This window comes from Ambystoma mexicanum, chromosome 9 (genome assembly GCF_040938575.1).
Source record: "Ambystoma mexicanum isolate Mex_15411 chromosome 9, UKY_AmexF1_1, whole genome shotgun sequence".
Classification (NCBI taxonomy): domain Eukaryota; kingdom Metazoa; phylum Chordata; class Amphibia; order Caudata; family Ambystomatidae; genus Ambystoma; species Ambystoma mexicanum.
This window is the reverse complement of record NC_090931.1, coordinates 1,510,930,530-1,510,953,270: the sequence shown is the minus strand read 5'-3', so window position 1 is coordinate 1,510,953,270 and position 22,741 is coordinate 1,510,930,530. Positions and strand designations below refer to the sequence as shown.

Genomic DNA, 22,741 nt, shown 5'->3' with positions numbered 1-22,741 from the left:
TGTGCACGGATGTCAAAGCGAGAGTTGTACTCGCTGTGCCACTTGACCGGCTACAGTGAAGTGGCACAGCGAGTACAGCGCTTGACCACCTATAGACCGGTTAAATTATTTCTATTAACCCACCCTGTGTCGTCTGCCTTTTTCAGAGCCCTCTAAACGACAGGGGATCAATTCGGCGGTGATAGTGCGCGGTAGAAAACATTATGCCACTTTGAACGAACAAGTTCAACTTGAGCGGTCTTTAATGCTACGCTATTGTAATTATATGTCGGTATAAAATAATCTATAGGGTTACTTACATTACAATTGTAATTTCCATTGTCTACGAGTAGTGCAGTCCCAAAATACGACTCGGCGTGTGCGAACGATCTTTTGCATAGTGATATAATATATAAAAGTGGTTTTGTTTCAGAAATTTCGTCCTTATCTTCTCTTACGTTTTAGCAACACTTCTTCAAGAGAAGTCTTTCATCACAATCTCTGTCTGTCAAGGTCAAAACACAATACAACCTTATAGTCCGCTTCGTGAGCCTCTCCGGGCCCGAGAAAAAAATTAAAGCAGCTGACCTTCACTGTGAACGAGTATAAATTCTTACTTTGCAACATTCTGTGTAAAGGCATCTGTGAGAAGTTGGTTTTTGCACGCCATGTTTGTATATTGTTTGCGTGATATTAAAAAAAGTTTGTTTAAGGGACGTTATGGTTCCAAGTACAGACGAAAGACCCCTGAAAATCGCAATTTATGGTAAGCTATGCACCCATAACTCGCGCCACCACCGTGCACTGCTAAGACTAACACCCAGGACATGAAAGATGACATCGCAAATGTCATTGATGAAATCACTGATGACATCACATGTGTATGTACTTTTCATGGAATTTGTGTACTAGGGATTTTTATTATAATGTTGCGAAAAAAGTGTCAAGGATAATTGAAATAAATATCATACCGTTATTAGTGCTTTGAACGATGCATTGATATAAATAGCATTGTATTATGGGATTCTATCTAGTATACTGAGCTACTAATGGAGAAACATAGCATTGTGTGCAGAGTAGAAGATGAAAGTATAATGTTTGTAATGTTAATATGTTGAATAATGAAATGATAATTGTCCTGAAATGTTTGAAAATTCAGAAAATGGGGGTGTTCTGAGGACGTTCTTCGTATTGTGTGATTGCTTAGCTGTATGCAATGAGGGAATGGCACAGAGAGTAAAGTGGACGCCGTCTGCGGACACCGCGGCTGTCTGTGGACAGGTCGTGCTACATCCGGGTTTTTCCAGGAAATCCAACATGGAAAGAAGACTGTACGGATCAGCCAATCAGATGTCGAGGTTGTGGATTTGTGTTGAAAGAGACTGTGTGTGGTGAAGATGGCAGAAGTGGAGAAAGTCAGGGTGTTGCTGCTTGGAGATATGTTTGTGCATGGTTTACAACAGTATGCTCAATGTAGGCATGTTGCAAAGAACTTTGATGTTAAAGGAGTGGAGGTGGTGTGGAGCAGTGTGCCTGATTGCAATGTACAGGGAATTGTACAAGTTTTTGAAGATATGGCCACGATGAACAGTCCGCATGTGGTAGTTTTGCACTCAGTGATGTCATCAATGACATTTGTGATGTCATATTTGATGTCCTGGGTGTTAGTGTTAGCAGTGCACGGTGGCGCGAGTTATGGTTGCTTATCTTACCATAACTGCCGAATTTCGGGGGGTTTTCGGTTTTACTTTGAACCATAACGTCCCTTTAACTAAGTTTTTTCACTGAATATATATATATATATATATATACATTTTATTTTTATTTTTAATGGTTTAGCCTTTCCTCAACTCACCATAAGGGCATCTAGCCTGTAGGATGACCATGTGAACAGAATTTGGCAAATGGTCTCACCTGTTTACCTATTTGCCTTACCAACTCTCCTCAGACATCCACAGGTGCTGTGAACTCCACGACCACTACAACAATCCTTGAACACCCCGCCCTGTCTGAAAATACTACAAAGTTTGATCACCATTGACCCATAAACCAATCAGGCTATCCTGTATTATTTCATTACTTAATTACTGGCCTGTTATTGACATATTTTAGTTGCTAGTGACCTGCTGTTTACATTTTGTGTCACCATGATACAAATCATTTCATCTTTAGTCAGTACCTGCCTGTTATTGAATTCTTAAGGCTACTGCCGGCCACCAGCATTGCTCTGCTAGTCGCGACCTGACTAGACCCTGTGCTAGATACTGCACTTCCTGAGCAATGCGCCTTCAGATCTTCCCCCTTCCCCTCATCGTTCTCGCCCTACCGTTGAGTTGGGCATTACATATACAGCCCTGAATCGTTCCTACCCACCTCCTACCCCATTCCAAACCTTTAACCCACTGACAAAGGGCATTCTGTCCATTTACACCACCTGTACTGCATCTTCACCCGCTTCTTTCATTAGGAGCTTCCCAATCACACCCTCTAACCTCCTCTACCCACTCCCATATAATCTTACCCTTGACCTATGGAACGCTCAATTACTCAGCAAAAAGAATGAATTACTCTTTTATAACACGTCTCTATGCATGGGGCTATGATTCAAAACTTTTTTGCTCTGCGTTGTCTTGCTTTCAAGAGAAACGCGTGCCCCTGAGCTATGCTCCCTGCACAAAAAATGCCTCATTCTTCGCTTTCTACTTTGACTCCTTCTACCCCATGTTCCCGTCATGGCAATCCCTGAGACATAGATCACCCACCATGGCACTGCCTCACTTGCAACTCCCTGCACAGTCTGTTTCTCCCACGCTCCTTCATTAGTGAAAAGGGGTGGAGAGTAAGTCTAATAATCAACATGGCTTGCCCATCCACCTCTCTTCCCCACGACTTCCTATCCTCTTCCTTTAATCATATTACTCTTCATGCCCTTGTGCTTACCCCACATACTATCCTCCTTATCTATTGCATGCTCATATGTCCTTCTTTCCTGACCTGTACCGCAGTCTTGCCTACCCCTCCCCCATTAAAGCTCCTATCATCTTCTTGGGTGGTTGCAACCTCCCAAACATCTCCAATGCCCATCGATTTGAGCTTGACTCACTCCTATCTGACTACATCCTGGTCACCCTTCACAAAAAACCATTGCAAAGACATGGCCTCTCTCTGGACCTTGTATTCATCTGACCATCTCTCTACGCTACTCCCTGCTACATTGATATCTCCTGCCGGGGGCCACGGATGCCTTCTCTTTCCCCGCTCCTCCACCACCCTCCCTATTCTCCCTTTACTAAATACAAATCAAAACATGACTCTAAGGTTGTCTATCTAACCAAGGTCAGGACTTAACTCTTTGCCCACTCTGCACTCCACTGAGCAAACGTTCAAGGATGTTAACTCTGCACATGCCTCTCCTTAGAGCTTACTATCCTCTTCTTGTTCCCTCTACTGGCCAGGATTTAAAAAAAGTCCAGATGCTACACCAACTCCATCTCCTCTCTCTGCTCATATGTGTTTAACTACAGTATCACCCTCCTGCAGATCAACAGACTCTTTAATCTCCCGTGTTCTGGGCTTCTGCAACAGGGACGAAATGGAACCAGCTCCCACTTACACCTCAGTCCATGGGACCAGCTCCCACTTACATTTCCAGCCATGGGGCCAGCTCCCACTTACATCTCCATCCATGGGACCAGCTCCCACTTACATCTGCATGCATGGGACCAGCTCACACTTACATCTCCATCCATGGGACCAGCTTCCACTTACATCTCCATCTATGGGACCAGCTCCCACTTACATCTGTGGCAGTGTGTGTCACGGCCATGCAATCATTGTGTCACATACTGACTGAGTGACAGTCCACTGGCCCTTTCTCGACTAACAGAGATAGTAACAATTAATTACAAACACTTCACTTGACTGTTCTCATTCAGAGTGACTGCCTCTTCTATGACTCCCGACCCTCGCTGGCGCATTCAATTTTATGTTTTTATTACTTACTGTGTGTAACCCACGTGCACAGATTCTTTCTCCAGTGACTCTGCATTGCAGTTTACGGCAGGGCCAGGCAGCTCGATTAGGCCCCTTGTCATTGTCGGGTGTGCTTTTCTTGAGGCTTGCTCCCTCCTCTGTCATCACCACTTCCTTTCGAATATCTGCGCATTGTGCACCCAGCAACACGCCAATGTGCATGATGGCCCACGCGACTTGAGCATGATTGGCTGACAGTGCCAGCCTGCTACATATCAACAGGCCCTCTGACCCTGCCCTGGGAGTGCGAGGCTCAAGAGTCATCCCCAGATCAGCCCCGCCCTGCCCCCCACCCAAGACAGGAAAAAGCAAACTTGATGTAGAGCCCACTCCCCACGACCGGAATTGTTGGTGAACGTGAAGAGAAAGAGAACGTGAAGCTGCCTGCCGCCAAGCCAGTGGATGGCTGGGGCACTGGCAGTCCCATGACTCATGCTATTGGTGCATCATCAAAGCAAAGTTAACACTTAATACGTGTTAACTTTTCTATGATGATGTTCTAAGACTGACAGTGGGCCTCATTACGACCCTGGCGGAAATCGAAAAACGATGGCGGAAATGCAATACTGCCATCGAATAGCGCTCGGTGCGATCATGACCCGTCACCGCAAAGTACAATGCCATTAGCGACACCGTAGTGAACGCCAACGCTAACTGCACCAAGTACGCGCGCGCGCCATGCCAAACCGTAATTACCACCATGGCGCAACGGTACGCGAATTCTGACCCTAGCGGACATGCACCTAACGCCATCAAGCACGGCGGAAAGTACCATTCCGCCATGGTGAGAAGTACGGCATCGCGAACCAACCGTAAACGGCCCTACTGAGTGCCTGTACACCGCTCCCTGGCCACATTGTACAACTCCCCGTAGGTCTAATGAAGTCACACAATGCAACCAGTGAAATGTACTAGTCATCCATGCCTGCCAACGAACAAATGAATCTCAAGAGGGGCCAATGGGAGGTGCAGGGCACAGATGGCACGAATACAGAAGCCATTCAAATGGACATGACCTCAGTCTCCCACCAAGAAACGCACGCAAACACAGGCACCTGTGACCAGCCATATTCCGATAATCACATCATTCCACCAATCCAACTGGCTGACCGGCATCTGTTACACAAAAGCTAATCCCCCGCCCCTGAGCATGACATCATCAAAACAGTCATATTGGCAGCCCTTATCCCTGACCTCACTGGGCTTCGTAGGCAAACGCGCCCAGCACAGTACCACGCAACTATACTCCGAAGCTGGAACCCAATGCAGATCTCCTCACAATACATTGCTCCCCAAATAGGAATATGCCACATCACTTGCAAAGAAGAACGCTACACGGTTCATATCAGAATAGAAATTTAATGCACAACAAATTCACCAAGCCCATACAGCCATTAGGCCATGAACTCCAAAATACATTTCACCATTGTGGGCTGCATCCGCAATAAATGACCAGCTACTTCTTGTGTGACGCCCTGTTCCTTCATGGTACACAGGGGCTACATTCTCGTACGAAAAGGCAACATGGAAGCGCCTAGAACCGCAGGGCCGTCCCAATAGGGAGGCACTAGTCCAGCTGAAAGGCCGAAATGTTGCTCCTAGCCACTAGTACTGCGTAAGGGCATGTGGCCCATTGGCGATCGTCCCATAAGATCGTAATGCTGCTCCACTGATTAACACGAAGCAGCAGGTGTCGGGAGTAAAATCCATCTGCAGGAGTGGCATACAGATGGCAGTGGCAAAAGGGGAGGAGATACCTGTCACCCAAATGAAATGAAAAAGAATAGTATGGCCATCAGAACTTCATTTGAATTACTCACTTCAATGATCACACCAAATCCACAGCCATATGCATGCTAGCCCACTCCAAAGGATCATCACCACCCAAAAACCACTTGCGAATCATAACTATCTATATCGAGGTGAAAACACTATCACAAACGAGTGTTCCTGTGCATGCGTCTGTTAAAACAGAATCCATCAGATGGGATTGGTAACGTGCATAGACACAAGTGTCTGAAGGCGCGTCGAGACAGGGAGGGCTCAACAAGGCCAGATAGACGATGGTCCCACTATGGCAGCCCTGCATCACATAGCGCAGGGGAGGTGGATAGATTCCAAGAAGCCCTGTACATGGCAAACTCTGTATCAAATCATCTGTCCATGCATCCATACATCATTCCCTCATCCCGTAATGAAAACGCCTGTTTCCATACTCACATAACATGTGAAATTTCCATTGAGTCTGTGCGTTATGCAGCCTGCAAAATCCACTGTGCCCCAGCCCGTAATTCCAGTGTTGTGAAGTAACATGTATTTGGGAACGTCCGGCCTTATCGCCCACTTCGCTATTGCGCATCCCAAACTATTCATATCAATCATTGCATCCTCGCCATGGCCCCTGTCCCAAGGACATTGAACAATAGAACGTTATATTTGCAGTCAGACCTGTGGGCATCTCCTCGCCGCTAGCTGAAAACCGAAAGCGCCGCCCTTCGAATTCCTCATTTGCAACATCACGTCGAAAAGGCATCTGTGGCCGCTTGAAATCACAAATTAATCCATCTAGTGCGGCTGTGTGTGAAAATGGCAACTGCCTTCACTCACAAATGGGACGCCCCGCCCGTCGGTGAACCTCGGTACAGTGTTGCATGAGGGTCCACCGTTACTCGAGTACTACGTTCCACTGACCCTTCACAAGTCTGTTCGCGACTGCAAAGATAGTATGTGAAACAATGGGACCATAGCAGAATGAACATATCAACCAATGTTACACTGCCATCGGGTACAAATACATGATTGTAATAGCAAGATGCCATTCGTCGAATTGCAGCGTTGTGTGCGGGACGTGCTCGCCCAGAGGGGAGAGCAGCTTGCACAGGTGGAATGAATCACCACAGGTGGAGGCCATACAGCCTGAAAACACATAAATTGCACACCCAGCCTCCTCCCACAACCACACCCACTCCCAAATGCTACCGGCAGGACTAGCTATGTTGGCCCTGGGGGACCTGATAGCACTGCAAGTACTCCAACTTCAAGAAGAAGACGAACACCAACTACAACCGGCCGCACGGAGGAGACGCAGGAGGAGGAGGAGGGCAAGGCAGGGCCAGCAAGGGCCGCCAGCACAGCCACTACCACCACGCAGGCAGCCCGCAATCCCACGCCTCCGAGCACATCCGTTCAACCTCACTGATGAGCAGATCCACACCCTCTACCGTTTGGACCGGGACACCATAACCGCCATTGTGGACATGACACAGGCTGACCTTGTCAGCATGATAGATAGCCCAACCGCCATCCCACCCCTACTGAAGGTGGTGTCTGTACTCCACTTCCTGGCCACAGGCACCTACCAGCACACAGTCGGACAGTTGCATGGCATATCACAGCCACTGTTCTCACGGACACTATTGCAAGTGCTCGATGCCCTCCTGCAGCACGCAGACGACTACATCTCTCTACCACGCTCGGAGCAGGAAATTACCAACACAAAAGTGGGATTCCATGCACTTGCCGGCATACCGGGTTGCATTGGTGCCATCGACTGCACCCATGTGGAATTGGTCGTCCCACATGCCATGGAGGCCCAGTACCGCAACCGAAAACAATTTCATTCTCTGAATGTACAAATGGTGTGTGACTCCAACAGGATCATTACACATTGTTGTGCCCGATTCCCTGGATCAACCCATGATTCTATGGTCTTGAGGAACTCTACAATACCACGCTACATGGAGCGACATGCAGGGAACAGATCCTGGCTACTCGGTGAGTCTCATTTCATGCATGATGATGTGGGGTATGTGATGCGGCAATGACCTGGCAGGAAGGGGGGGGTGCGTACGTAGCAATGGCATTCCTCAAAATTCCTTTATTGTCCACATACAGGTGATGCCGGGTATCCACTGAAGAGATGGCTCCTCACACCAGTCCGGAACCCACGGGACCAGCATGAGGAGGACTACAACCATGCCCACTCACGTACCCGTGTAGTCATAGAACAGGCATTCGGCCTACTGAAGACTTGTTTCCGCTGCCTCAGCAGGTCTGGCGGGGCACTCCTGTACCGCCATGTGAAGGTTGCAAAGATGGTCATGGCATGTGTCATGCTCCACAACATGTGCGTACGTAGAAATGTGCCCATGCCCCCTGACGCAGAACTGCAAGCACCTGAAGATGGTCATGATGAGGGTGGGGATGTGGCAGCACCTCAAGGAGTCTGCGAGGCACAGGAGGGCCGTGACATTCGTCAGCATCTCATAGATGCATGCTTCTAGCACTCACGCCTGGTGGCTGATACATGGACACGGGACTTGTGGCACTGTGTGTGTCTGGAACATGCACAATATGGACTGTACGCCTATAATGGCCTCGTACACAAAGATCAATGTCCACACATCTCATTGGATGATCGTGCATTGTTTATGGCATATGTGATATCATGTTAAACACCCTATCGACCCGCCACCCAAGTGAGCCCAACACACCCCCTCCACCCTCCTACCTCCCCCCCGAACACCAGTGTCCAAAGATGCTCATTGTCAGTGGGCAGTCGCTATTGCAAGCCCCCTCTCCGGGTATCAGGGGCACCCCTGCCTGTGGAGCGCAGGTTCCTCCCAGATCTATGTTGGGGGCTGCCCTGGACGGAACTTGCAACGGATGATGTCTCTGCCTGCTCACGTCCATGCATGTCCCTAAGGGTTTGTGAGAGCTCAGTGAGCACACGGCGCACTGCGGCAAGTTCGGCACATACGTCTTTGGACGTCGCATGCAGTTCCCCCCTCAGGCTCTCGGTGCTTCTCTCCATTTGTACTCTCAGGCTCTCGGTGCTTCTCTCCATTTCTACTCTCAGGCTCTCGGTGCTACTCTCCATTTGTGCCCTTAGTGTCTCTGTACTTCTCTCCATTTCTGCCCTAAGTGTCTCAGTTGATGTTTCTATGTCTGCCTTAGTGCCCCCACATTCATCGGCATGGTCCTTGAGGAGCGTGGCCAGTTGCTGCTGTTGCACGATTACCTGGTCGAGGGACTGTTGCCTCTGCTGGGCCATGGCCATTTGCGGTGGTGTCACAGAGTGGCTGGTCACCTCATGTTGCCTTGCCACAGGGCTTGTGGGGGATGGCCAGTCGTCGTCTTGTGGGTGCCCCTGCGTGGTATCCTCATGGTGTAAGGGATGGAACAGACAGGGGGATTGAGACAGGTCATGGATGGATCTAACTTCGACATCCCCGTTTTCTGTGTCGGAGCATGCTGCCATTAATGCAGTGTCACCTATGGTGCTGCTGCCACCAGAAGCAGTGCCTACTGTGGCATCCATTGGGGGGACCTGTGGTGGTGCTGTTGTGGGCATGCTGGCTGCTGGGGTGCCTGTTGGAGTTCCCTCCTCTGTGCTGCCACTTGATTTGTGCTGCTTCCGTGTCTTGATGCGTGCAGCTGAGGTGGAGGGTCTTTGGCCGTTGGTCTTGGCCCTCTTTGCAGGTGTGCTGGTAGGGGTGTCCTGGAGCTCGTCGTTTGGATCGGACCCTGTGGTGGAGTAAAGGAGGGCGAGCGTTATTAATGGGTCTGTTGGAATTGGAATGGCAATGTATCACATGCATTGGGGTGGTACCTGAGGGTGATTTGGGTCGGGGCCTTGGAGGTGGTTTCATTTGTGTGTGGAGTGAGGGTGCAGTTATTTTGCAGCCTGCAGTTAGGGTGTGCCTGCTGCACGTGTAGAGGGTGTTTTTAGGATTTTTAATTATTTATGTATTTGATGTGAGTTTTAAAGTGTGCTATCAGGCCTATGTATGTTGACGTTCTCCTGGACATGTGTTACTGTTGCACTATGTGGACACGTGGTACTTCACATGATTGTACATTGTGGTTTTGGCATTGTTTTATTTGGGACACCTACCTGATTCTTCGGATGTCTGCACTCCTTTCTCCATCCCTCCGACTCCCTCTATGCTCTCCATTCCAATGGTGGAGGCACAGATTTCTTCCCAGGGGGTCAACTTGATGGGTGATTCCGATCCTCCCCCGGTAGCTGTGGCAATGTTGCGGTTGGCAGAAAGTATGCTACGGACGCGTATCCGCAGGTCGTCCCATCGCTTTCTGCATTGCTGTGGGTTGCGGGGTGCGGTCCCCACCGCACTTACCCGCTGTGCCACCAGGGCCCATATGGCCTTCTTGTTCGCAAGTGCCGTCCTGGTCATTTGCGTGGAGAAGACGGCGGCAGCATTCTCCTGGAGGGTCTCTGTGAGCACGGTGAGTTCCTCACGGGAGAAGTGGACCTGCCGCTTGCGGTCGCACGCTTTCTTCGCTACTTTTCCCATTTTTCTTGGTTTCACTAGGGTGGATGACGGGTTGGGATGTGTCTCAGGGTAGTGTTTTTAATGGTTGTGTGGAATTTGTGGTTTTATAGGTGTACGGCGTGATGTTTCCCGTTCCGGGACCATGCTTTTACTTCCGTTTCCGTATATTTTACGGTCACCGTACTTTCCGGTTGGCGCTCACTGCGGTGTCCGCTAAGATGGGTGGCGGTATTGCACCTAGGGCGCCGTACGGCGGCGGTGTGGGCCGTTTTGGGGTCATTTCCGACATCGCGGACTTTGCACTTCCGCCATGGCGTGGTGCTCGTGCCCGATGGGTCGGAATGAGCCGCACTTTGCTCCGTCGTGCAATGGCGGAAACGCTATTTACGCTATGGCGGTCCGGTCGGTTGATTTCCGCCAGGGTCGTAATGAGGGCCAGTGTGTGCATTCTAATCATAAAGACATCCGTTTGCAGCTGTGCAGCGAGCTGGCGGCAGGCTGTGTGAGGCAACGTAACAAGTACAACTTCAGTTACAGAAATCCAGCCCAGCTTCATGGATATTAATTTGGCTCATAAAACCGACCCCAGAGTGGCTTATAAAATCGGCCCCAGGGCCATCCAAAGTCAATTTTGATTTGGCCGGTGGAACCAGCTCCCACTTACATTTCCATCCATGGGACCAACTCCCACTTACATCTCCATCGATTGGACCAGCTCCCACTTACATCTCCATCCATGGGACCAGCGCCCACTTACATCTCCATCCATGGGACCAGCTCCCACTTACATCTCCATCCATGGGACCAGCTCCCACTTACATCTCCATCCATGGGACCAGCTCCCACTTACATCTTAATCCATGGGACCAGCTGCCACTTACATCTCCATCCATGGGACCGTCTCCCACTTACATCTCCATCAATGGAGCCAGCTCCCACTCACATCTCCATCCATGGGACCAGTGCCCACTTACACCTCCATATTTCTCACAACTGCTCACCACTCAGAAATGTCTGTGATTCTCACCCCCTGATCTCTGTGCTGACTTTGACACTATCAGCCATCGTACCCTCCTACACACACTGTCTCTAACATGGTCATGCGCTCACTGCCCATCAGTGGATCTCTTCAGACCTAATGTACTGGTCCTTCCACACCATCCCTCTCTCAGTGGGTGTGACACAGGAACCTGGTATTTGCTCACTTCTCTTCACCCTGCACACCTCCTCCCTCCACAAACCAATCTCTTCTTTTCACTTCTCAAACAAGGTCTCCTACTCACCACCATCACCCAAACCTTATTCCCTTTTGCATTGTTCACCTCTGAGCGATGCATTCCTATATATCAAACTGTCTCCCTGACACCTGTCACTGGATGGCACTCCAGTACCGTACCGAATGCTCAAGTGATATAAAACCAAAAGGTGTCTAACAGCTCGCAGCCCCCAGACACCCCCAATATCTTTTATTTCCAAACTCCTCACCCCGGGCCCCAAGGCTCACAACGTTGGGGTCCTCTTTGAGAATGAGCCAAAGCTTCAATAATGCATTACCTCTACAGTGGCGCCGCCAGGAGCATCCCACTGAACAGATGCCAAATCCGTCCCACCTCACCTAGCCCTGTAATAAAACGTTAATTCCCACTCTTGTTCTGAGACCATTTAATGACTGATTTAGCCTTCCTCTAGGCCTTCCTCGCTACTATGTTGCCTCTCAACAGGATACTAAATGTTTGGATTTGCACTATTAAAACTTTGCATGTTCCTTTCCTACTGCTACCCACCGCGTTCATTAAGGATGGCTCTCTCTCACTCTGTGTGGGATATTTGCGTTGTTAGGTGCATGTTTGCTAGATCCACCCCTGTTACTGCTGAGAGGACGACAACCAGAGAACAAACGCTGTCTTGGAGGATTGGGGGTGATTTTGTATGGTTAATGGTAATAGGAGAACAGCAGCACCCCCATAGAAGGGAAACGGCCTAGTATTTGGAGGCATACTTGGTCATCGTGGTTGCCCTGCAGGAAAGCCAGCATTACACGGAAGGTGCATTGTCCGTATGGGATGCAGATAAGCTCCATCTGCAGAGGAAGTGCTGGGGTTCTAACAGACCATGTAAGTCGCCAGAGCACCAGGCTGCAGGCTCTGCAAATGTGCTTGTATGTTCCATTCTTTGTTCATTATTAGTGTTTGTGCAGACTGTAATAAATGTGCTGGTTTATCTGCACTGGCAACCAGTCGCCCGCACGCAAAATTAAGCCTTGCCTTGGTGCTCACAGAAGGAGCAGATCATTGGTTTAAATCAGATCACATCCCATTCCCGGAAGTATAGACATTTTGAAAGACAAAATGGTGTGTATTTTTTGTAAATGTTGATTCTAAGAAATGATGAAATTATTTCATTGCACTGCCATTACTAAATTCAAAAAAGAAGCACTTCAACATATTCATTTATTATGCTCAATTCCACTAAATATTGCAGCCATAACACAGATGTTACGCTTACCTTACGGTGCATTATTAAAACCTAGAATAACCCTATCTAGATGCATGAAATACAGTCTGATGATTTTTCTTAATTATAATGCTAGCTACTTCATGTATTTTAATAATATATAGACAATATATTTCTAAATCAATCATAAATATATATGCTTTGATGGATTGCAATGAATTATGTATATATTTTGCCATTTTTCTTTTTGTAATCTGTGTACGGTTTGATGCAAACCAAAACACACCAAACAATATTGTCTGATATGATAATTTCACTCTAAATCCTGTACACCCCCATTGCACTGTAAATGCCCATCTTAGAATGGGTAATGGGACAAATAGCACTGAGGGCTCCTCGCTGCTTTACATAAAAATAAATAGAATTTCGAGAACATATGAATGACTACAGAGCTTTATATATGACAAGTATCTCTGTAATATAAGGGCTGTATGGTTGAGCCACTTAGTACATGTTGCACCGCTGTGTGTCGGAAACAGCCGTCTACTGGCAGTGCAGCTTGACGCCAGACGCGTGATGCCTGGAGGGTCACTTTCTCCAGCACGACCATTGTCGGCTTGGTGGCCGCGTTGGTGTTCACCCGTTTTACAGAGCTGTTGCTGGGGCTCCCTGATCTAACCAAGGCCATGCCTGGCTCTCGTGTTTCGCTGCTGGTTGCTGGTGGTCGCTTGTTGGCTCTCGGCAGCTGGTTCCTGTTTTTTCTCCTGCCCTTGTCCTACGTCCTCAACTTTGGACTGTGACAGGCTACAGATCATGGGGGCCAGAGCTCTGTGCTCAGAGCTCGTGGAAGCTGCTGGGAGAGAGGTAAATTATGGTGGCGGTGCAGCAAGGTGATACGCTGGCACATTAATACGTTGCCTTGTAGGGGAAAGGAGGCAGGGGGGCCATTGTTATTTCTGCTGCAAGCATGTCCCTGTTCAAGCTCCCATCACTCTGTGTAGGAATTGGTGGGCACTGTTGGGGGGTCCAGTTTTGGACCAGAGTATTCGGAACTGTGTGGATTTGTGACTATAAAAAATGCCTTTTACTTGAGCTTATGCTCTCAATATGTTGTCCAAACCTGTTTTTGAGATACCACCATGGCGTAATTCCCCCAGTTATGGGGTAAGAAATGGGTACACGTTTCTATGATGCCTGGTACTCCTTTTGAGTGCCCAGCCCTTATGTGAGTAGAAGTCGGCTGCCGAAGTCCTAGCACTGAGAGCCCGAAAGAGACAACGACTTCAGGGCAAGATGGGTTGTTTAACGGATAATGATGATGATGCTGACCGTGGTTCCAATCGGGGTATTGCTGCTATTGGTACAGAGCTGGTGAAGCAGCAGCGGCTAATCAGACTGCCCATCTGTTTGTCACTGGGGAAACGTCAACAGGAAATGGACCTGGCAGTTCTGATAGTTTAGTGTCTTGTTTGAGTTCGGCAATGCAGTCTCCTATCAAAATGATGGAAGACGTGATATCGGAAGCTTTGGTGCAGTCCTCCTTGGTCAAGAGGGGGATGGATGATGAATTAGCAAATACAGGGAGATGGCAGCGTATTAAGGAATCGTAATGCATGTACAAAGGTTGCAAAATTTGGCTCCTGGGTTGACACACTGGATACAATTGTCCCTCGGGTACATATCCTGAGGGCATTAAAGTCCTGTCAAATGGACCAGACTTATGACAAGGTTAACCAACATTGCCAATCAGATCTAAATTAAACCTCTGACCTGGAAACACTTATCAGGGAAACTGTTGAAACCGTGGTCCATCAGGCAGTACAAGTTTGTCCCATCCACAGAACAGTGGTAGACCCTTCCCATGGTGTTATGACATCATCTTTAAAGATTTCTGAGTCTGTGGCTAGCTCTAACTTTATACCTAACTCTTCACTCTCAAAGAATATTCGCATCAGAAAGTCCCAAATACGAAAGATCGCTGACCCGACCCTAAGGGGGTTTATTATGGACGCAAGGAACATTATACTTACCAACGTTGAGAAGCCTAGGGACCCCGAGACAAGGGAGGTGCTCAGAAATACAGTCCTGGCTTGGCTTCATCAAAAAGCGGGCGAAAGTTGTATCAGAACATAGGACATGAGCATCCTCCGTAGGGTGCACATTAATAATTGGTGTTATGTGCAATACAGATTGCATTGTTATAGGATGCGGTCAAAGTAACGTATCATGATTTAGAGCCGATGTTAACACCTGCGTATCATGTCATCCCATACCAAGCTGAGAATTATTCTGAACTGATATCCTGTTTCATTTGTAGGAATCATGGACCTTCTTTCTGGGTTTTAACCTTTGGTTGTTTGGTGTATTTTATGTTATGTGTTATTGTATGTTTTGTCAGCAAACTGAGCCCTATGGCAGTGTTGTGCTTATAGAAGAAATACATATAAATACATAAGGCACAATGGACTTGGTGCACATTTGTCATTTTTCACAAGGCTGACCTACACATTTAGGGGTTTGTAGCCCTGAGCCATATACTGTCATTCAGACAGCCTCAGAGTTTGGCTTTGATGATACCAGGCTGTGGCATCTGCTACTCTGTTGGGGTAGCCATCCTTCTCCTCATGTTTCTTCTACCATATGAGGAGGGCCTCGCTATGTTTGAGAGACCCACAGAACTTTAGAAGGGGATAGGCCGGGGCTCAGGCTATTCATGTATGTGCATTTGGGGATCTGTACATGCACAGAAATCCTCAGAGAATGATGCACTTAAGTTGAGAGAATACACAAATAGTGAATAAATTACAGTGCTGCTGGGCAATAGAGGCTTAGATTTTGGTTTTATTGGGAATGTTAAACCTACTTGTGTAGACCCCTAGGCAAGTACCAGGTACAAGAGGGATCCTGGAGCAGCATATGTGAGGGTCACAGCCAGCAGAGAAACATGGCATGTGCAGTGCTCAGCACAGCACCCCACCCATCTCCTTTGTGCTGCACCGCAGAATGCCTGAGGGAGTGGTTGCCAGACACTGCACTTATTGTCATTATTAAAGCCATTATTAAAGGCAATAGCAGAGGCCGGGAGACAGCGTTCTTTTCCTGGAGACTCGCCTGAGTTGCAGGAGACTATAGTGTCATCATCCCTCCCTATTAATCCCCAACTTCACCTTCCTTTACAAGAGATTATAGGTAAGTATAAATAATGTGCATGGTGTACTGGCAATCTATAATGCCCCTTACCCAGGTTTTCTACTTGTATTTTCCTCCTCTGCCACCTCCATCATTTCTTGCTCACTATTCACTAGCATTTTAAAGTCCCCTGTTAGGCCATTGGTCCACTCACCAACCTTATAACTTATGCACAGTGTTTCTGATAGAAGCACTCACCTTTCTCTTCAATAAATACCATTATACGCGATGCACACCTGGAAAAAATGCCCCATGCCATAAAGGACACCTTTAGTCAGTCCTGTTTGTCTAGACAACATTATAACATGCATGATGGGAATTCTAATTAAAGGGCCATATTTAACGGGACACATGAAACTACAACTCCCAGAATCCTGCATTGTTGGATAAAATACCAGGAATATCTGTAGATGAGCCCCATGACATGGGTCCAGTTGGCAGCAATGACTCCTGTCCCCAAATAAATAACCCAGGAGGCACCTCACCTCATCTGGCTCCTGCCCAGCCATTGCTCTCCAGTGATCTTGTGTGGATTCCTCCCCAGTGATCTTGGGTGGATTCCCCTCCAGTGATCTTGGGTGGATTCCTCCCCAGCGATCTTGGGTGGATTCCCCTCCAGTGATCTTGGGTGGATTTCTCCTCAGTGATCTCGGGTGGATTTCTCTCCAGTGTTCCTGGGTGGATTTCTCTCCAGTGATCTTGGGTGGATTCCTTCCTAGAGATCCTCAATGGATTATTTTGAGTGACCTCTTGCAGGATTCAGAGCAAACCCACTAAAGAAGAAAGGAAGGTCCTGGGAGTCTGGGTGATGTGGAGGGTCCCAGGACTGCACTGAGGCTGCGCAGAACAGGAGACACTAATCACCAAGAACAAGAGACACGAATCACAGACCAGGAGACACTACTCTCCTGAGCATGCGCAGAGACTATTACTACTGAAGGGAGGCCAAACCCTTGTTAATCGGCTACTAGAGCACTCCACCCCTTTGTGGCCCCCAGGAACCACTTTGAGAAAGAGTGAGAGTAATCTCATTGGCCCGATATCAGTCAAATGCTTTTACAGGCCGGCTATTGGTCAGCTCATCCTGGGCACATGTACCATCTCTCTTTAAATGGCATGTTTAATGTGCTGGAATCAAGGAACAATCTAGGAATTAACCCCCCTCCCTCGGTCTCTCGCCCGTCTAGCTCTCTCTTTCTCTCCCTCCTCTCTCCCTCTCTCTCTCCCTTCCTCTCTCTCTTTCTCTTTCTCTCTTTCTCTCTCTCTCTATCTCACTTTCTCTCCTGGGCAAAGAGACATGCTGCTTAACTCTTACAAAGAACTGCTCAGGCAGGTGGAATCTATAAATAACAGTTCCCATTTCCCTCCTACAAGCAGTTAAAGTAAGCTGCTCATACAATGTCCACTGACTGTTTATTCATTAGCATGTATTGAACGTTTACAAAATGTGTATTACATTCTAAATTAATACGGTCTTATTAACTAATTCCTTGCATAGAACTTGTTAATAGGCTGTTGATAAGCAGCTTCAAGTATTTACTTGACATTTCTAAATCAGCATATAAGCATTATCTAAGTTACTTTATTTTGTGCCCGGGGCTTGTCTGGGTAGGGCTTAGCAAATGCTTACATTAGGCATTCTGTAAACAGTTTGCTTTCTCAGCCATGGCTTAAGAAAGGTCTTTCATTTTGACCAGGGATCTCTCCATCCCTGTGTCTCTCTCTCGCCCGGCAGGTCAAGGAGAGCGAGGCAGAGGCGGAAGCAGAAGAACAGGGAGACTCCAATTCCATGTAGAGCAAGAAGTCCAGTCCAGGCGTACCAGTGATCCAGTGGGGCTGAGGGAGCATGAACATTTAAGGTGTACAGTACTTGGCATCCTTGGGAGTGGATCGTGCACCAGTGGCAAGGAGAGTGCCTGATAACCGCCTATAGGCAGTCATAGGTTAACCATTCCATACTCGTACAAAGACTCCATGAGCTCAGGACTTTCCTGATTTTCTTGATTTGCGCGAACAATAATGCCAGAATCTCGATCAAAGTTCTGGTTCTTCCTTTAAGATAGCGTTGGTTAATCCATCAGGGTGCCCTAGTTTAGTTTAGTTTATTTATTTGTACCGTGCAGCGAACCCTGAGGTAACTGGGCACCAGACCTTGAGCAGATGTTACAGGCATAAAAAGGATTTACAACAAACAATAAGTGCAGGTAGACCGGTGGTTACAGGATAGTCAGACAAGGTTGATACAATATGGAAAAGGAATAGACGGATTCCAATGGAGGAATCACCAGGGGTTACAGTTGAGGCGATGGTACCAGGCTGACAGTGTTATCGATGGATATACAGATAGAGCAGGCATATAAGTTTTGAGGAGCAGGTTAGCTGAATCGTTAGTGTTTCTTAGAGCTACTGGCTCTCTTTATCATGACGAGAATATCCTCCTGAGTAGTCTGGAATGTCCAAGGGGCCCCCACGGGGCTCTAATGGGTTGGTCTTATTGTTTGAAACATGTTTGTGAAGTGTTCGCTGCATAATACATCTTGCACTACATTCGCTTGCAGAGCTTCCCTTGGCATGTTGGCTGTGTGCAACAGTTCCCATATTTCTCCCATCTTTTTGCCAAGGATTATCTGGAGCATTAGCTCTGCGTCCTTGTGTATCATTTTATATTTCCGAGCCCTGACCAAGTTCCTATAACTCTGCTTAAGGAGTTTAATTAGGCCCGCACATGATGCCTGGTCCTTTTTTTGTAGTGTTTTTAAGTCTGCTCTTAGTTGTCTTCTTTTGGCCACTAATTCGGTGTCATAGCAATGTTTGTGCGAGAAGTGAGGCTTTAGTCCAAACTTTCTCGTTTCAACAAACACCATCAGCAGTTTGGAATACTCTACCAGGTCACCCTCACTTCTTACCATTGTTCCAATATGTAACTTAAAATACTGAGTCAGAAGAGAGATTTTTTTCAGCTTTCATCACCAATCGATTACGACCTTGTTACTTGAATTGGAGTTAAGTAGGTAGCGTTCGGCCCGGTAAGCTTTGCTATACAAGTACCTTTTATCAGTTTGTGATCGCTGCCTAGCGTCGGCAATACCTGCAACTTAAATACTCTGGTATGGAGCCTATCTGAGACAACGAAGTAGTCGAGAACTTTACTTGTAACCTTACATCCCCATGTCAGATGGGATGTCTCCTCTCCGGTGACCATTTAGCTGATGTAGGCCACAAGCTTTTGCTGCAGTTTCCCATCACAAGCCTTTTTTCCGAATCATGCATAGGTTAGTTTTCCTTGATGCATGAAGTCACGTTTTTCTCATTGATCGTCATATTGAAGTCACCACAGATGACGATCAATGGGTCTTCCAAGGATTCAGTCAAGCTGTCACTCTGGTCCATGATCTCTTTTATAAAAAATAGAGTCTTTGATTCCTTTAGAGTTCCAGTATATGTTGAACAAAATCAACCAATCCGTGGAGCTCGTCCTTATCCACTTTACCTGTATACAGGTGTTTAGATTCCATGTCTTCAATGTTTCAATAGTGTTTCTGTTTTTTATTAGGGTTAAAAGAACTGATACAGGTCTTCCCATGGTTCCTTTCAGTGCTGGGTTTAAGTAAGCAGTGAATCCATCCAAGACCGACGTGGTTCTTGGAGACAAATAACATCAAAGTCATCCCATCTAGTCGCCTCCTTTGAGGGCAGGTGTGCAAATCCTCTCGTATTCCAACTGCTTATCACCCAGGTGTTTAGGGCCGACTTTTCGAGGATAAGAGCTTGTGATACCCATGACCAAGAATCTTTCCTGTCATCAATTAATTTTGTTCTTGCTCCACAGCCTTTTACGACCGCAGCGTCTCTATTTATGACTTTTGTGTTTTCCATGGTGTTTTGGAGGGTAGGTTGCACCTCCTCCCTAGAATTGCCTGTCTTTGCTGATTTCATCACTTCTTGAACCCTGTTATTCACCACCACGTCTCTTAGATTATTCCTCGCAGATTCCTTCTTGGTGTCTGTGTCTCTACCATAGTTCCTTGTCCTTATTTGCACTTCAGACAGAACAAATCCTAAAGGAGGGAAACAAGTGTTTTCCTCCAAGATGGTCTGTGTAATGCACTGGCTTTCTAGATCCTCCAAGATGGTCTGTGTAATGCACTGGCTTTCTAGATCCTCCAAGATGGTCTGTGTAATGCACTGGCTTTCTAGATCCTCCAAGATGGTCTATCTAATGGACTAGCTTTCTAGATCCTCCAAGATGGTCTGTGTAATGCACTGGCTTTCTAGATCCTCCAAGATGGTCTGTCTAATGCACTGGCTTTCTAGATCCTCCAAGATGGTCTGTTTAATGCACTTGCTTTCTAGATGTACAACCACTTTATCCAGGTGATTTTCACTTGGAAATTCAATCCGGGAGATATCTCTGGTTGTAATTTTTCTCAATTTGGGAATATGGTTCAATAGTCTAAGTACATTTTTTCTATTCAAGATTAGAGCATCATGTATGAATAGAGTCCTTTCTAATGCAATTGTGGGGTCTTCGATGTTGACCCTCTTGTAGTCATTTTCCCTTCTGGTTCTTTTGTCAGTGTGGTTGCTTGTTATCCTGGGTGAGAAGAGGACTACTTTCTGAGGGCTTTGACCCATTCAAGGAAGACATTGGCCCTCATTACGACCTCGGTGGTAGCCATGCCGCTATTGCCGCCGAAATCGCGTCCGGTTCCACAGAATGAGGAATTACCGGGCCATTCCGAGTTCGGAAGGCCCGGTAATTCCTCCCTCCAAGGACCCGGACCCGGTCCTTCCCCATTCCCATTTCAGCCCCCATAGGGCTGAATGGGAATGGGAGAGGGAGCAAACAACGGGCCATTACGAATTGGCCCGTTGTTTGCTCCCTCTTCCCCTCGCGGGACCCGGTAAGCAGTCCTGGTTTGACCAGGCGTTACTTACCGGATGCCGCGAGAGGACCAAGTAATGAGGTGGTACGGGGTAAACGGTGCTGGCACCTTTTACGGCGCCGTTAACCCTGTACCGCCAGGGTCCTAATGAGGCCCATTCTGTTGAGAATAGTGTATGCTGTTTGCGTAGAAAGAATTCTTGTGTCTACTTCAATGACTGAAAGCGTAGGGCCTTGTTTGTGTTGTGGGGTGGTTTTCGCTTGTGCCAGAGTTCCTCTTTGTAAGTACTGTCTCTCAAATATTATGTTATGTTATGTTACTTTGCATTTATATAGCGCCTTATGTACCATTGGTATGATCTCAAGGCGCTGGTAGGTTGAACGCCCTCAGGAACTGTAGTTCAAGTCAGTAGAGAGAGAGAGAGAGAGAGAGACAGTCAAAAGGTGCGTGTGAGCACCGGATATGTGTGCAGCAGGTGTGGCGTTCGTATGATAGCTGCTTCTTAGCAGTAGGTGTGGTGTTTGGGAGATCATGAGTATGTGTTTGTTCTGGCAGGGTGTTATCCAGACCGATTCTGGCTGCGTTAGGCCTGAGGACAACACCTAGGCTGGCGGGTGTGTAGCCAGCTGTGTTTAATTAGGGTGATGGAGAGTATGAGGCCGGTGTTGATATGGGAACAGCTATACCGAATGTGTCATAGTATTGCTGTGTTCTAGTTGAGTGGTGGTGTATAGAAGAGAGTAAGCGTGGAGCTGTGATATGGTGGTTTACATTAGGTGCTTGAGATTGTATGGGAGGACAGGTCCAAGAGGCCCCCCTCCCCTTCAATCCCCTCCTTGTGGAGTCCATGGCTCGTCAGGGACCCCCCTTCCACCAGGGCCCAGGTGGTGGGTGGACCACTGACCGACACATCAACCAAACGTGCTGTATTAGACTAGGCCCTGGAAACCATTTTGAAAACCAAGCCGCCATTGCGAGACATAAGCCCTCGTGCGATGCAGCACGGCCCCCACCCTCAGAGACTCCTCACATGCCCCTGTTGTCTCCGCTCCCTGGCAGATCCGCTGAGAGTCCATTCCCACGAACCGTCGGACATGAGCTAGTGCTAGAAGCAAACACTATATCATTCACCTTCCACAGTACATCACCATTCAACAGCGTGACCCGGCCAGCGGGGAAGGCTTGGAAAATAACTGTAAATCGCCCCCCAGCAAAGCGAGGCCCCTATTCTGTACCAAGAATTACCCCCATGATAAACGTATTGCATTAACAACTTTCCTATACGATTACTTGTCAGAACCCATATACTCTGTGTAATCCAGCTGAATCTGTTAGCATGGGACAAACCGTCCAAAATACCCAAATGTTCTTAGTTATGTGCAAACGATAAGTGCCCCCAAACTCTATGTTATGTGTTTTACTAAGAAGAAATGTACATAGAAGCCATGCCAAGTCCATGCTATAACTAAACCAATGCTGCTAGAGTGCAATGGAACGCAAGTGCAACAGGACTGTGAGCTCATGCAAATTACTTAAAGGAGATACATAGAATATAAGCAAATGTGACCGTACAAGTTTAACATGTATTACTGCAAGTAGCTATATTGGCCTATTGTTCCTGTGCACTCCACAAACCTTAATGCTACCTCGCATACTATGTTTACATGTAACGTTAGAGCTGCTATGTTTGCAAACACTCACTCTGTAGTGACTTGATAGAAATAATGATATAGTTAACACGTGTGAAATGGCTATACAAAGGCGCAAACTATGCAGAAGTGTACTGTATGTTTTATGAATTTCTATGGCAAAGCCACCCTCTTCACTGCCACCCACTTTCTCGGTCATCCGACCCATGAAGCGTGTGTCAGTTGAGGCTTTCGCTGCTACCTTCTCGCCCCCCCC

At 47.5% G+C, this 22,741-nt stretch overlaps 1 protein-coding gene across 2 annotated transcripts in view; it reads right to left on the bottom strand.

Annotated features, from left to right (window-relative positions):
* Positions 1-22,741, bottom strand: part of LOC138489370 (zinc finger protein 420-like) — a 180,795-nt gene that overhangs the window by 81,782 nt on the left and 76,272 nt on the right. Inside the window, exon 1 of one of the 2 annotated variants that reach the window (XM_069617086.1) lies at positions 16,436-16,760. The exons of the other annotated variant lie outside the window; for it this stretch is intronic. Within the exon in view, the coding sequence (XP_069473187.1) occupies positions 16,436-16,459 (24 nt within the window). The 5' untranslated portion in view covers positions 16,460-16,760. Of the gene's footprint in view, positions 1-16,435; positions 16,761-22,741 lie in introns of those variants that run through there. 2 annotated transcript variants of the gene reach the window in all.